At 34.8% G+C, this 15,360-nt stretch overlaps 2 protein-coding genes across 2 annotated transcripts; one reads left to right on the top strand and one right to left on the bottom strand.

The window, feature by feature from the left end:
* Positions 1-2,130: 2,130 nt before the first annotated feature.
* LOC113318924 (adenosine deaminase-like protein) lies at positions 2,131-5,068 on the top strand. Its single transcript, XM_026567208.1, has 11 exons — positions 2,131-2,325; positions 2,429-2,499; positions 2,605-2,696; positions 2,777-2,836; positions 2,947-3,180; positions 3,310-3,386; positions 3,658-3,727; positions 3,804-3,920; positions 4,275-4,341; positions 4,560-4,664; positions 4,754-5,068. The coding sequence occupies exons 1-11, from the start codon at positions 2,240-2,242 to the stop codon at positions 4,876-4,878; spliced, it is 1,104 nt and encodes a 367-aa protein (XP_026422993.1). The 5' UTR covers positions 2,131-2,239; the 3' UTR covers positions 4,879-5,068.
* A 155-nt stretch (positions 5,069-5,223) lies between these two features.
* Positions 5,224-6,899, bottom strand: LOC113318925. The gene is made up of 4 exons (XM_026567209.1): positions 6,760-6,899; positions 6,472-6,683; positions 5,549-5,675; positions 5,224-5,430 (listed from the first exon to the last, which is right to left on the bottom strand). Exons 2-4 carry the CDS (start codon positions 6,663-6,665, stop codon positions 5,353-5,355), a joined length of 399 nt encoding a protein of 132 aa, XP_026422994.1. The 5' UTR covers positions 6,666-6,683; positions 6,760-6,899; the 3' UTR covers positions 5,224-5,352.
* Between the last annotated feature and the right edge of the window lie 8,461 nt (positions 6,900-15,360).

Raw genomic sequence — 15,360 nt, 5'->3', positions numbered from 1 at the left:
TCTGGTAGGTTATTTGGAAGGGAAAGAACCTTTACAAAGATTTCAAGAAAAACTTTGATCAATTAATAATCTCTATCAAGTATACCTTATATAGCTAACCTGTTAGCACCAGTTTATTTCATGGTTGTTCTTTAAATACACTGATACGTAACTGTGATGCATAGCTACCAACGGGTAACTTAGCTCTCTTTATATTCCACTATTTTTCATCATTGTGATGAAATTTAGCAAGACTTAATTGGGGGCCCTGAAAAATAATTGGGGGACCCCTAGCTACAAGACAAAAAAAGTTCATGAAATAGTAATTGGGGATTATCCCTTATCCCCATTTTTTAAATGGCTAAACTACCCCTAATCATTAGTGCTAATTAGTGATTAAGTTAAGTTAATAAATTGGTAATGATTTAGTTGGATTAAAATCAGATTTAGGGATTAAATTTTGTTATATGAAAAGTTGTGTTTTTTGTGTTGGAGAGAGGAAGAAAGTGAGTTTTGGGGGAAAATTTAGGGGTATTTGAAATGAGTGATTCTAGTGGAGGAAATGATGTAGGTGAAGATTCAAACAACATAATTGTGTTGATGGTGAGATGTTAATAGAGGAAGTTTTGATAAATGATGCAAATGAAGATCCTATTGCTCAAAATGAAGGAACCAATCCTCAAAATGAAGAACCCGGAGCTCAAAACAATCAGGTAAACTTCCTATACTCTTCAAATTGCATGAATGGTGCTCCAAGTGGTCGATTCATGGTCGATATGGAACTGCTCAGAGTGAGGGTCGTTATGTCAGGAGGGTAACAAACCAACGACCCTGATGAGTCGTCAATGATTTGTCACAACTGTTGACGACTCCAACCTGCAACTTTTACAAGTTATGAAAAATCGTCAACCAAGTGTGATAGCATTGACGATTCCATCTAGTTAGGTCATCTAGAGTCGTTAACTTAATATGTTTAGACCCGACGACTCAAAAAAAAAAAGTTCAAGGGTCGTTAGAAAAAAAAAGAAGAAGCTAAAACGACCCTTAGAAATAATTGACGACTCTGATTATTCATTGACGATTCGCAAAGTAAAATTGACGATTCGATTGCTTTCTATTGACGACCCTTACACTTTTGTTGACAGAAGAGTTGTATATGAAGGGTACTGAGTAGTTAATTTCATAAATTGGTCGTCAACATAGGATCGTTAACACATTATTAATTAATTGACGACCCTTTCATTTTTCAAACAGAGAGGTGGTTTGGCATAAACACAGAGTCGTTAACAAAAAAACTTCGTAACCAACGACTCATAAATTGGTAGGGTCGTTTTCACCTCCACCCTAATGGTTAACGATTTTTCATAAATTCCACATGCAGATCAAAAATCGTTAAGCAACAAAACTTCGATGTTAACGACTTTTTTTCTGAAACTTCAATTATAAATCAGATGAAAAAAAAGTTTCTCCACAGTCGTTAATGGAGAAAATGGGGACGATAGGGAGAGGGAATGGAGGAGAAGAAGAGTTTTGGGTTGGAATGAAAATTGGGAGCCTATCTTAAGTGTTAATAGGATTTTAGGATTGATTTTTAGAGAATGATAAAATGGTATTTTCACCATTATTTTGGAAGCCTCCTAACTTTTCTGGCGTGGATATAAATTTGGTAAGGCCCCCAAATATTTTCCAGGACCCCAACTAATCTTTCAAATTTAGTTCTTTATAAATTTTGCCCTTTGCTCTCAACAAAAAAAAAGAAAAAGAAATGTTCATCAGCTATCAAAAGAAATAATTTAAGTTAACGCTCCATATCAGGATTATGCTTTTAACTTTTTTTTAATTTTTTTTGACTTTTCCCGTTAAATAGGGACGACCATAAGCTTAGTACCAAAAATTGCAGTACCTCGTGGTTCACTCAGTTTGTCATCGACACGTATACCTCAGCACAGTTGCTAGTACCAGTAATATAGTACTAAACCATAATTGTCGCTCTTCAAAACTTTCAACGTGAGTTGGTAGCGGCATTTACGTGGCAAAATCTTTGAACGTAGGCATATCCCGTAGTAGGAAAATCTAATAATTTGACTCATTATCATTGTCGTACCCCAATCAACCTTTATTTTAACAGCCGTTTGATTCATTTTTCTTGAATTTAACTAGCCTTCTTATAAACAAACACTACTTTGACATTTGCAAGTAGAAGCAGAAAGCAGGAGAACTCAGTCTCAGCAACTCACAAGAGAGAAAGAACGAAAGATAGATGGAGTCATTAGATTGGTGTTTGAATCTACCAAAGATTGAACTACATGCTCATCTTAATGGATCAGTTAGAGATTCTACATTGCTGTAAGTTCTTTTTCTTGTTGCTTTAATATCTGAAACAAATCTATTTGTTGCTTAAACCCACATAAGAACACTACTGTAATTGAGGTTTGGTTTTATGCAACAGAGAACTTGCTAGAGTTCTTGGAGAAAAGGGTGTCATAGATTTTAATGATGTGGAGAGTGTAATTTCAAAAGGTAAGTGAGTTTTTGATTTCTGTAAAACCCTAGCCTAGGGAAGAAATGGTTAGTGTTCTAATTTTCCGAGAATTTCAATTTGACAATTCTGTTTATGCAAGGTAGATGATCGTTCTCTAGTTGAGTGCTTCAGATTGTTCGATTTAATTCATGCACTCACTACCGATCATGCGACCGTAACACGAATAACAAAAGAAGTAAGCTCCTCGAACTGATTTTTGAAATTCGCAGTTCGTATGGTGTGCAATTTAGCTTATTAGTGTACATTTTGAAACAGGTTATTGAAGATTTTGCTTCAGAAAATATTGTCTATGTAGAGTTACGAACTACACCAAAGGTAATTCATATTCATGAGAATTTGGGGCTAATTTTTCAGTATTCTTCTTTTGGTTATGTTGATGGTAAGAATTAGAATTGAAAAGGGTATTTGGGTTTTCAATTTTACAGAAGAATGAAGCTATTGGAATGACAAAACGGTCTTACATGGAGGCGGTAATAAACGGTTTAAAATCCATCGACTCAGTTGATGTTGATTATATTCCCTCTGGAATGGCCCAACAGAATTGTAGTACAACTCTGACTGGTGATGCTATGAGCAATGGCACTGTGAGGAAAAAGATTTATGTTCGTCTTCTTCTTAGTATTGATCGTCGTGAAACTACAGAAGCAGCAATGGAAACTGTACGTGAGGGGAAAATGGCAGTCTGTAAGGCTGTTTCCTGTTCAAGTTTATAACCATTCTCTGCATTAGTGATTCAATTTCATGTGTGTGAGAGTGTTTGTATGTTCTGTTTCTGCTTTTTTGGTTAGGTTCAACTGGCATTGGAAATGAGAGACGTGGGAGTAGTTGGTATTGACCTTTCTGGCAATCCTGTTATCGGAGAATGGTACTTCCTCATCCCAAAGTTCTGCAATCATGGTCTATAATATGAAGTTAGTTCTTTGGACTAGAATGGCTGTTTATTTCAGCAGTTACTGAATTGAAACATTGAAACTGTTTTACTTTGTCTTGGTTTATATTACTGTATGCGTTAGTACTGTTCATTTAAGGTCTCTGAATGTCTTAAAGTGTCGCGGTTTGCGCACTTCATTCACGCCGTATTACTTTTCTCTCTACCATGATGGTGTATGGTAAAAAAAAACTCTATCGTGTGGCAGGGCTACGTTCTTGCCTGCTTTGAAATTCGCTAAGGAGCAAGGTCTTGCTGTTACTCTGCACTGTGGAGAGGTACATATACATGTGACGTTCCAAGTGATTGCTGCCTCATGTAACTATGTACTGACTTAAACTATGGTGATTGTAGGTACCTGATCGAAAAGAAGAAGTCAGTGCAATGCTAGACTTTCTGCCCCAGAGGATTGGCCATGCTTGTTTTATTAAAGGCGAAGAAAGGATAAAACTGAAGTCCTCTAAGATACCGGTTTGTTGTTGATAACAATCTTTTATCCAACTGGACAACTTTAGTTTTAGATAGGATTATTATTAGAAGCTGTCTTCACATAGGAAATCTAAGTCCAAAATTGTCTCAATGATATGATTCGTGGCATCTGATCTCTGATATGTTGCATATCCAGTCACTGGTTTGACATAGAACTTTCCAATCTTATGGCACTGTTTGCCCGTTTAATAATCATCTAAAGAGAACCTGTCTCGATTATCTGTCATTCTTAAGTAGAAGCTATTAAGTGATTTTCTATCAACATTTTAGCTTAAAGAGCAAACAAATGAATGTGTATCATATATAATATGCTGATTCATGACTATTGCTGTGCAGGTTGAGATTTGTTTGACGTCCAACATCCGAACCGAACGCTTCCCTTCCTTAGAGTACCATCATTTCAGTTAGATTTTTAACCTTTAAGCTAAATCCAAATATTCGTTACCTGATTACAGTCGCAAGAGGAAATCAAAGAGAATAAGTCGGTTCATTACTGTCATGTGCAAGTTTTTTAGTATGTTTTTGTTTTTACACCATGCGATGCTATTTTCTTTTGCACAAGTCTTCTAATGCTATTTTATTCTATTCAAGCAACATTAACAAGTATACTCGTTAATGCAGTTGATCTTTACAAATCAAAGCATCCTATGGTTTTGTGTACTGACGATACAGGGGTTTTCTCTACTACTCTTTCTCGCGAATACAGCCTTGCTGCCTCTGCTTTTGGTATGTTGTATGCCTGTTGCATTAAATACTCACATAAATCAGTTCAACTCATTTTACGGAGAATTTATCTTTGAATCTTAAATTTCAAGGTCTTGGAAGAAAGGAAATGTTTGAGCTGACCAGGAGTGCGACTGAGTTTGTTTTTGCTGACGATGGAGTGAAGATTAGCCTAAGAGAGATATTTGATGCTGCTGCGAAGAATTTTAAGTTATGAGAATATCTGTCATGTCATATAGTTGCAGATAATCATTCATCCAATTTGTTGATGTATGTACTAGACTAGTATAGTAAAGTCTATTAACAAGGAATCTGTTTCCAAGTACTGGTACTTAAAAGCTCAAGTTCTTATGTTCTTATGCCTGAATTCTTACACTTGTTAATGGTAATTGGGGCTGTTTGTCATACTCTTGTTGTGAGTGAAGTTACCCTTTTCAGTATGATGGCACTGTTCTCAACCTTTTGACCTAGTTATCAAATCCATTTTAGACAGTTTTTTTAGGCAATCTGGTTACTACTCCGACTGAAAGAAAAATGTAAATTTGATATGCCCAAAAAGATGTGGAAAGTTACTTTGGACAGATGAAGATAATTCACAGTTGAATAACAATCACATTTTATTGAGAGAGTGCTTCTACAGATGTGAACGGGATACATACAAAACAACAAAAATGATATAGAGAGGTTATGTCTAGTGCGCCTGGCCTTCATTTAACTTGGGAACCTTCTTGTACTCATAGTTGTTTATGTCAACTTTCTCTTGCATTGCCTGACAAACAAACAGAAACAATCAATCAGTAAAATTTTAGTATCTGGAAAAAAGAAGAAGAACCGTTTACTGTCTATTGAGCGAGTTAGTTTGAGATATGTTGAGAAATAATCACCACCTTGAGCTCCTCCTCCAGTGAAATTTTCTTCGGCTTGTATGCATCAATGGGTCCTGTTCTAGATAGAGCTTTCTTGGCCTCAATTATCTCCCACTCATGCTCGTCTTTCACTTTTGCTACGTCTTTACTGTAACAACAAGTCCACTGACCATTTAAAAAATAATCTAGAGGTTGATGTGAATTTCCAACAATGGCAGAGATTGTTAGATCTCGTAGTACAAGCAAATATATACGGCCTGAGTCCAACACAAATACATACATCAGTCATACATTATGTAAGGACGGAACTTCAAAAACCAAACATGTCAGACTTCCCCTGAACAGGAAAGCCATCTAGGGAAATCCTAGAAATATTTCGCAGAAAGATATGATGTAAAGAAATACATAATTTGACAGGTAAACCAGTTGAGACAGGTGGAAAAAGACCCATAAGATTCACAGGTAAGAAGAAACAATTTTCCGAGAATCAACTTTTGTGAAGTACTTCCAAGACCCATAATGCAAAACCAGCATAATTGATTGCAAGAATAAGTTGTGCATGAATATACTAGAAAGAAAACTTTGAGAAAAATCAAATTTTGTAAAGCACTTGTGAGACTCATACTGCAAAACCAGCAAAACTTGTTATAGTGAGAACACATTGTTCAATAATATACTAAAATTACAATTCCGAACCAACTATATGCAGAGAAACCATTCACTCATTTTACCATCCTATACAATGCAGAGAAAATCTAAGGTAACCAACTGCTCAAAGATAAAAACAAACTTGTAAAGTAAGTTCTTATATCCATTTAACAAACACATTATGTGCATTTCATCATCGTTTCGAGTTATGTTGTAGGATCATGGATTCCTATTCAGTTTATCTAAACAAATAACAATTAGAAAAATAAGAAAAGCATTTTGAGTACCACACATACCTGCCTTGTAAGAGATTACCCAGTCCAAGAGCTCCAAAAACAGTAAGGGAAATGAGCGGAAGTCCATATCTCAGAAATGGAGATTTTCTTCCCCACCTTTTAAACTCATTAGCCGATCGCCCTATCTTCCTGGTAGTAGTTTCCTTTATAATCACCTTCGTATTGGGTTGATTCATTGTGGTTTCAGTCATCATTACCCAAAAAAAGAAAACCTAAAACCCCAAAAGATGAGTCAGGAAATTATAGTCTCTAAAAATCCCCTTATTAAAAGTACAAAGAGAGAGATACCTTTGTCAATATCAAGATTTTGATTTCTGAGGCATCTACTCCACTGAGTCGATGTTAGGGATCCTGGAAGAACTAGTCCAAGGTTATTAAGAGCGGGAGGAGAGAGAGATCTCAGGAGGCAGGAACGCAGCTGTTTAGTGTTAGACTGGGTGGAACTTGGAAGAGATAAATGCCCAGGTGGGTTTAAATTTAATCACTAAAGAGTCGGCATATGTGCGGCCCATTTGGAAAATTAGGTTTTTCCTTTACGCGTGTAGGATCCAAAACTGTTGACCGTGTTTTCATAGGGTATCCTGAGCATACTATTATGGAGTCTAGGGATGCTGAACTTTTTGAAAATGTTTTTCCTATGAAACGTGATTCTCGAAAGAGATGTTTAGATGATCCCATAGATTTGTCGGCAACTAGTCAGTCTTTACCTTTAGAGGAAGATGCACCAAAAATAGAACCTAGAAGAGGTAAACGGGTTAGAACTGAGGAAACCTATCCCGATTGCATTAATTACCTAGCCGAGTCTGATACCCAGACTTATAAAGAACCCATGACTTGTCCTGAAGCTCCATGGTGGAAAGAAGTTTCGATTAGTGAAATGGATTCCATTTGAGAAAACGGTACATTTGAACTTGTAGATTTACCTCCATGGTCTAAGGCCATAGGTTTTGAATGGATCTTCAATAGGAAACGTAATATACATGGAACAGTTGAAAAATACAAGGCTAGGTTGGTAGTTAAAGGCTACAAACAGAAAGAAGGTATATATTTCTTTGACACCTATTCATAGTGAGTAGAATTAGCTCCATTAGGATGTTAATTGCTACAGCTTCTGTCCATAACCTAGAGATACATCAAATGGATATAAAGACAGTGTTTCTTAATGGTGAATGATAGGAAGAAATATATATGGAACAACCCGAGGGATTTGTAGTTAAAGGTTGTGAAAAGAAAGTTTGTAAACTGATTAATCTTTGTATGGATTGAAATAAGCACCTAAACAGTGACATGAGAAATTTGATCATGTGATGATTTCTGGTGGTTTTAGAATTAATGAATCTGATAAGTGTGTTTATATTAAACTTGTCAAGGATGCATGTGTAATTATATGCTTGTATGTTGATGATATGCTTATACTAAGTACAAACATTGATGTTATAAATTCCACTAAGAAATTGAATGAGAACTTTGACATGAAAGTCTTAGGCCCTGCTGATGTCATATTATGGATGAAGATTAGAAAAACTTCTAATGGTTATAGTCTGAGTCAGTATCATTATGTTGAATCCATACTTAAGAAATATAATCAGTTTGACTGTAAACCTGCTTGTACTCCGTATGATTCTTCTTGTAATCTCAAGAAGAATAAGGGTGTAGGAATTAACCAACTTGAATACTCGAGAGTCATAGGAAGTCTGATGTATTTGATGAATTGTACGAGACCAGACATTGCTTATGTTATGAGTAGGTTAAGTAGGTGTACTTGTAATCCATGGCAGATGCATTGGGATGCACTTATTAGAGTGCTAAGGTACTTGAAGTACAAAATGACCTTTTGTTTGAATTAAGAAGGGTATCCCTCCGTCCTTGAGGGATTTGCGATGCAAACTGGACAACAGACTCAGAGGATTCTAAGTCTATGTGTGGATACTTAAGAAATATAGCTTGTTCCAAACAGACATATAGCTCGTTCCACTACGGAATCAGAGTTTATTGCGTTAGATAAAGCTGGAGAGGAGGGAGAATGGCTAAGAAACTTTTTAGAAGATATTCCTCTCTGGCATAGGCTTGTGCCAACTATATCTATATACCGTGACAACAAAGCTGCAATAGGTAGAGCTAAGAATAGCTTGTAAGTCTATACATATACGTAGAAGACACAATTCCTTAAACAAAAACTAATCTCAACATGCGTTATTTCCATAGATTGGACAAGGTCCAAGAACAATATCGTGGACCCTTTTGAAGAAAGGTTTGTCCAAGGAGATGGTTAGGAAACCATCGAGGGGGATGGCGCTTAGGCTCAATAATTAAAACTTTCCATGAAGGATACTCAACCTTACTGACTAGAGATCCCAAGATCAAGGTTTCAAATGAGACAACTAATTTGTGGTGGGTAAAGATATACCTACCATAGAATTCCATTCTCTATCCCTTCCCTATGGCGGAGATGTGATAGTGTGACTGAATGTGGAGGATGACTTTTAAGTCTTAATGAGTTCTATAATTTCAATTTAAGATTGAAGTGGGGTGTAGAAGTAAACACTCTTGATGGGACTCACCTATCTGAATGAGAGCATTCTGAGAAACAGGATATGTCCAAGGTCAAATTGGACAAAAAGGTACGAACTTAGCAACGCCAAGAGGATATCATGCGTGGTTGTTGTCACGAATTGTACCAAACGCTAGCAGTTCAAGACCACGTTCATTGTCTAGCAAGTAGTTTCGGTAACTTCTCACTAAGAAAGGGTTCAAGACCTCATGGACACCTTTGCCTAAATGGTATTTTCCTTATTATGATTTTTTCGTTGTTTTTCTGAGATTTCATTCATGTGGTGGATTGTCGGAGAAAAATGAGTTTTTAAGTTAAATGTTTGGTCTTGGTGTGGTTTGATTTTAGGACCTAAGGGTTCTATGGATGCTCGCTCATTTCTTTGAGTGAATGAATCTCTTTAGTCCCACATTGGGTATACTAGAGAAGGAGCTCTATTATATAACCATATTCCTATGGATATATTGACAAACGAGGGTGGAGCGGGTGAGGCGAAAGATACATGTCCCAACCCATGAAATGTACACATACACCAAATCATGTGTCTACTCGATATTATTTTTGCTAGTTTTTTCTTTAGGAAATTAATTCCAAAAATAATTTTCTTAAACGTTTTATTTAAACGAGAATTCCTTTTTCTTTTTTGATTTGTTTTACAAGAAACTTGTTTTATACGGAAACCTAAATCTAACTTGATTTACAGGTAATCTTCTCCTTTAAATACTACTCGAAAATCTGTTTAAAAAACACTTCAGATAAGAGTAGATTTTTTTCTTGTTTGTTTAAGAATGCATGATTCATCTTATCTTGCTTCACATCTGAACTGATTTTTATATGTTTATGATTTCTTTCAAGACCTCTTATCAAGACGAAATTCCTTTTCTGCCTATCAAGATGAAATCAATTATTATTTTTTTATTTTTTTTTGGGATTTTTTGTTTTTCATCCGCCTAAAGTTATGCTAACTTTTATGTGTGTATACGTAATATGTATTATGTCCTGGGAAGAATTATGATTAAACTTTTTTTTTCTTCTAAAGAATAATTGACGATGCATTTGGTTATTTTGTTAATAAGAATCTGTTACCATGTTTTCTTTGGTTCTTAACAACCATGTTTGTGTATCATCATTTCCTTAAAACTAACATGAAAATAATCTTTTTCTGCATAATAATTTATTCCGTTTGGTTTTCTTTTGATTTTCACAACTTACACGTGGCTAGGGTTTAGAAAACCGATAGCATTTGCAAGGAATATTACGTCTATACTGCATTTGAAATTTGAATTATTGTTCAAATTACGTCCTTAATTGTTTGGATTCCTCTTAATGTCTGTTATGTTGCCAAGATTCCCACTATCATATGTCAAGGTTCCCACTATCAGATTCACTACTTTAGGGAACGTATTTTGTTGCAACTTTAGTGCACGTCTGACTTTTGTGTAAAGAAACTCAAACATTATGACATGATGCACAAAATATTATCGAATTTGACCACATCACATTTGTGGGTTTCTTTACACAAAATTCCAGACGTGCCTTGAAGTTCTAGCATATCTCTTTAAAATTTATTCACCTTTGTGTAATTGAAGAAGCGGATATCATTCCATAGGACGGTTAATTTCTGAAGAAAGGAATAATGAATAAAGACGCTGCGAGGGTGTCCCAAGCTCTTTTTGTTTTTATATGATGATGTCCCTAAGCTAAGGTCGATATGTCGCTAGAATAATATAAGAGCATAAGCTTTATATTTTTCAGTTGGTGGAATATCATTGGCAGGAGTAGAAAGTTAGATATAATTTTTCACGTATAAACCAGCCATGGTACTCAACTCCAAGAGTATGAATTGTGGTCGAATTGGTATCATTAATAAAAAACATAAGAATATAGGACATCAGAGAGGAGAATGGACATATGAGGAGGGGATGAGGAAATAATTTTGTTACTTTCCAGAAACATGTATAATCCAATATATATATATATATATATATTTTACAGTTGATTCACTGTATATACAACATGAGTAATTTACCCTAATCAGATTTACAAAACAATTTTTTTACACCATTCTTTTGTTATTATATATCCGATAAGAATATATATTTTTTTCTTGTTTGTTTAATAATACATGATTCATCTTGCTTCACATATTGACGTATTTTTATATATTTATGATTTCTTTCAAGACCCCTTTCCTTTTTTGTCTATCAAGACGACATCATTTATTTATTTTTATTTATTTTCTTTTAGGATTTTTTTGTTTTTAATCCACCTAAAATTATGCTATTAATTTTGATGCGTGTATACGTAATTGTATGTATTATGTCATGGGAAGAATTATGATTAAACTAGAATAATTGACGATGCATTTGATTATTGCGTTAATAAGAATCCGTTACCATGTTTTTTTTGGTTCTTAACAACCATGTTTGTATATCAACATTTCTTAAAACTAACATGAAAATAATATGCATAATGATTTATTTCGTTTGGTTTTCTTTTGATTTGCATAATTTACATGTGGCTAGGGTTTAGCAAACCGATAGCATTTGCAGTTTAGGAATATTACGTATAAACTACATTTGCAGTTTAAATTATTGTTCGAATTACGTCCTTAACTGTTTGGGTACCTCTTAATGTCTGTTATGTTGCCAAGATTCCCACTATCAGATGCCAAGGTTCCCACTATCAGTTTCATTACCGTTGCCATTACATGTTAATAAGTACCTCGAATATGTTGCAACTTTAGGAAACATATTTTGTTGCAACTTTAAGGCACGTCTGACTTTTATGAAACTCAACATGATGCAAAAAATATTATCAAGCTTGACTACTTAACGTTTGTGGGTTACTTTCCACGTAAGTCTAGACATGCCTTGAAGTTTCAGCATATCTTTTTAAAAATTATTCTCCTTTGTATAATCGAGGAAGTGGATATCATTCCACAGGGCAGTCAATTTCTGAAGCAAGGAATAAAGAATAAAGACGTTGCGAGTGTGTCCCAAGCTCTTTTGTTGTCTTTATATGATGATATCCCTAACATAGGCTAAGTAGATATCCCACTAAAATAATATAAGAGCATAAGCTTTGCCTTTTTCAATTGGTGGAATATCATTGGCAGCAAAGGGTTTGATATGATTTTTCGTGTATAACCCAACCATGGTACTCAACTCTAAGAGTATGAATCCTGGTCGAATTGGTATCATCAATAAAAAACACAAGAATAGAGGACATCAAAGAGGAAAGCAGGCAGATCAGGAGGAGCCGAGGAGGGGCTAAGAAAATAATTTTGTTACTTTCCAGAAACATGTATAATTCAAATATGTATATTACAGTTGATTCGTTGTATATACACCACGAGTAATTAACCCTAATTAGATTTACATAACAAGTTTTTTTACACCATTCTTTTGTTTTTACATACCCGATAAGAACATTTTTTTCTTGTTTGTTTAATAATACATGATTCATCTTGCATCTCATCTAAACGGATTTTGATATGTTTATGATTTCTTTCGAGACCCCTTTCGTTTTCTGTCTATCAAGACGAAATCAATTATGTTTTTTTTTAATCCGCCTAAAGTTGTGCTATTAATTTTGATGTGTGTATACACAATTGTATGTATTATCTCCTGAGAAGAATAATGATTAAACTTTTTTTTAAAAGAATAATTGACGATGCATTTGATTATTGCATTAATAAGAATCTGCTACCATGTTTTCTTTGGTTCTCAACAACCATGTTTGTGTATCATCATTTCTTAAAACTAGCATGAAACTAATCTGCATAATGATCTATTCCGTTAGGTTTTCTTTTGATTTGCATAACTTACACGTGGCTAGGGTTTAGAAAACCGATAGCATTTGCAGTTTAGGAATATTACGTCTAAACTGCATTTGCAGTTTGAATTATTGTTCAAATTACTTCCTTAACTGTTTGGATTCCTCCTAACGTCTGTTATGCTGCCAAGATTCCGACTATCAGATGCCAAGGTTCCCACTATCAGATACACTACCGTTGCCATTACACGTTAATAAGTACCTCAAATATGTTGCAACTTTGGGGCACATATTTTTTTGCAACTTTAGGGAACGTCTGAATTTTGTGTTAAGAAACTCAAACATTATGACATGAGGCACAAAATATTATCGAGCTTAACTAGTTCACATTTTTGGGTTTCTATCTACAGAAGTCTAGACGTGCCTTGAAGTTCCAGCATATCTCTTTAAAAATTATTCACCCTTGTATAATCGAGGAAGCAGATATCACTCCACATAACAGTTAATTTATGAAGCAAGGAATAATGAATAAAGACGCTGCGAGAGCGTCTCAAGCTATTTTGTTGTCTTCATATGATGATATCCCTAACATTGGCTAAGGTCGATATGCCACTAGAATAATATATGAGCATAAGCTTTGTTTTTTCAGTTGGTTGAATATCATTGTAAGAAGTAGAGGGTTTGATATAATTTTTCACGTATAACCCAACCATGGTACTCAACTCCAAGAGTATGAATTCTGGTCGAATTGGTATCATTAATAAAAAAACACACAAGAATATAGGACATCAAAGAGGAGATTAGATAGATCAGGAGGAGCCGAGGTGGGGTTAAGGAAATAATGATATTACTTTTCAGAAACAGGTATAATTCAATATGTATATATTTGTTTTTTTTACAGTTGATTCATTGTATATATACACCATGAGTAATTTACCCTAATCAGATTTAAAAAAACAAGTTTTTTTTACACAATTCGATTGTTTTTATATACCCGATAAGAACTTTTTTTTTCTTGTTTGTTTAATAATACATGATTCATCTTGCTTCACATCTGAACGAAGTTTTATATGTTTATGATTGCTTTCAAGACACATTTCCTTTTCTGTCTATCAAGACGGAATAAATAATGTTTTTTTTTGTTGTGTGTGTGTGGGTGGGGTGGGGGGAGTTTTTTTATTTATAATCCGCCTAAAGTTATGCTATTAATTTTGATGTGTGTATGTTATTGTATGTATTATGTCATGGGAAGAATTATGATTAAACTTTTTTTTTTCTAAAGAAAAATGGACGATGCATTTGATTATTGCGTTAATAAGAATCCGTTACCATGTTTTCTTTGGTTCTTAACAACCACGTTTGTATATCGTTATTTCTAAAAACTAACATGAAAATAATTTGCATAATGATTTATTTCATTTGGTTTTCTTTTGATTTGCATACCTTACACGTGGTTAGGGACCTAGGGTTTAGAAAACCGATAACATTTGCAGTTTAGGAATATTACGTCTAAAATGCATTTGCAGTTTGAATTATTGTTCAAATTACGTCATTAACTATTTGGATTCCTCTTAATGTCTGTTATGTTTCCAAAATTCCCACTATCAAATGCCAAGGTTGTTAGAGCACTGCTCGGTCGAACTCGCAAGCGTTGCTATTGTTAGAGCATAACTCGGTTGAACCCACCAAGCGTTGGTATGTCAAGTTTGGTTGTCATATTTTAGTGAATCAAAACTCATTTTAAGAGTCTCTTGATTATGTACTAAAGTCAACTTCGTATAGGTTAGCTTGAAAGTATTAGGATATGAGACATTACAAGTATTGCGAAGACTTGAAGAAGTAAGAAGCTACAACGACAACATCATCCTTCCACTTGAAGTTGGTGATATTTGACTTGAACTGTTTCATTCCCTAACGTATCTTTCAAGTCGTGCATATTGAAAACGAAACTGCGAAGCATGAACACTCTAGATAGACATAGTATTAAGGAATACAATATGAAGTTTATTGCTTAACCATTAAACTTTGTAGATAAGACACCGACATAATATTTTAAATGCTATCGTTATTATGTATGGGTATGAGGTGAGGATTTCATCCTAGGAAGCAATGTTTTTACATGTGTTTTAAGGAAGTAAGTTCATAAACTTGTTTATGAATCGAAAAGGAAATCGCCAGGCGTTATTGGGATTGTTATTCATTGCATATCTTGTGAACATCCAATATGTGTGATTTAGTATAACCGCTCACGACTTGTTTGTGTTCTTGGTAAAACTATTCACAAAGGCCTGACTTATGTATTGGTATGACTTTTATTAGCGAAACCGATTTTAAGTAATCACCTGAGATGGTATGATCGAGTTTGTGATCTGTTGAACCGAATATGGGCAAAGGGGAACCGATCCTATGAAGAGGTGCAACACATAACAAAGGGGAATTGATCCTTGTATGAGGTGCAACAAGTTTGTAGAAGAAAGGGGAACCGATCCTATGGACATGTGCAACACGTTTTTAAGCAAAGGGGAACCGATCCTATGGACACGTGCAACACATATAAGTTA

Source organism: Papaver somniferum, chromosome 10, assembly GCF_003573695.1.
Source record: "Papaver somniferum cultivar HN1 chromosome 10, ASM357369v1, whole genome shotgun sequence".
In the NCBI taxonomy this organism is placed as follows: domain Eukaryota; kingdom Viridiplantae; phylum Streptophyta; class Magnoliopsida; order Ranunculales; family Papaveraceae; genus Papaver; species Papaver somniferum.
Note: the sequence above shows the minus strand (reverse complement) of the source record. Positions and strands in the feature narration are given on the sequence as shown.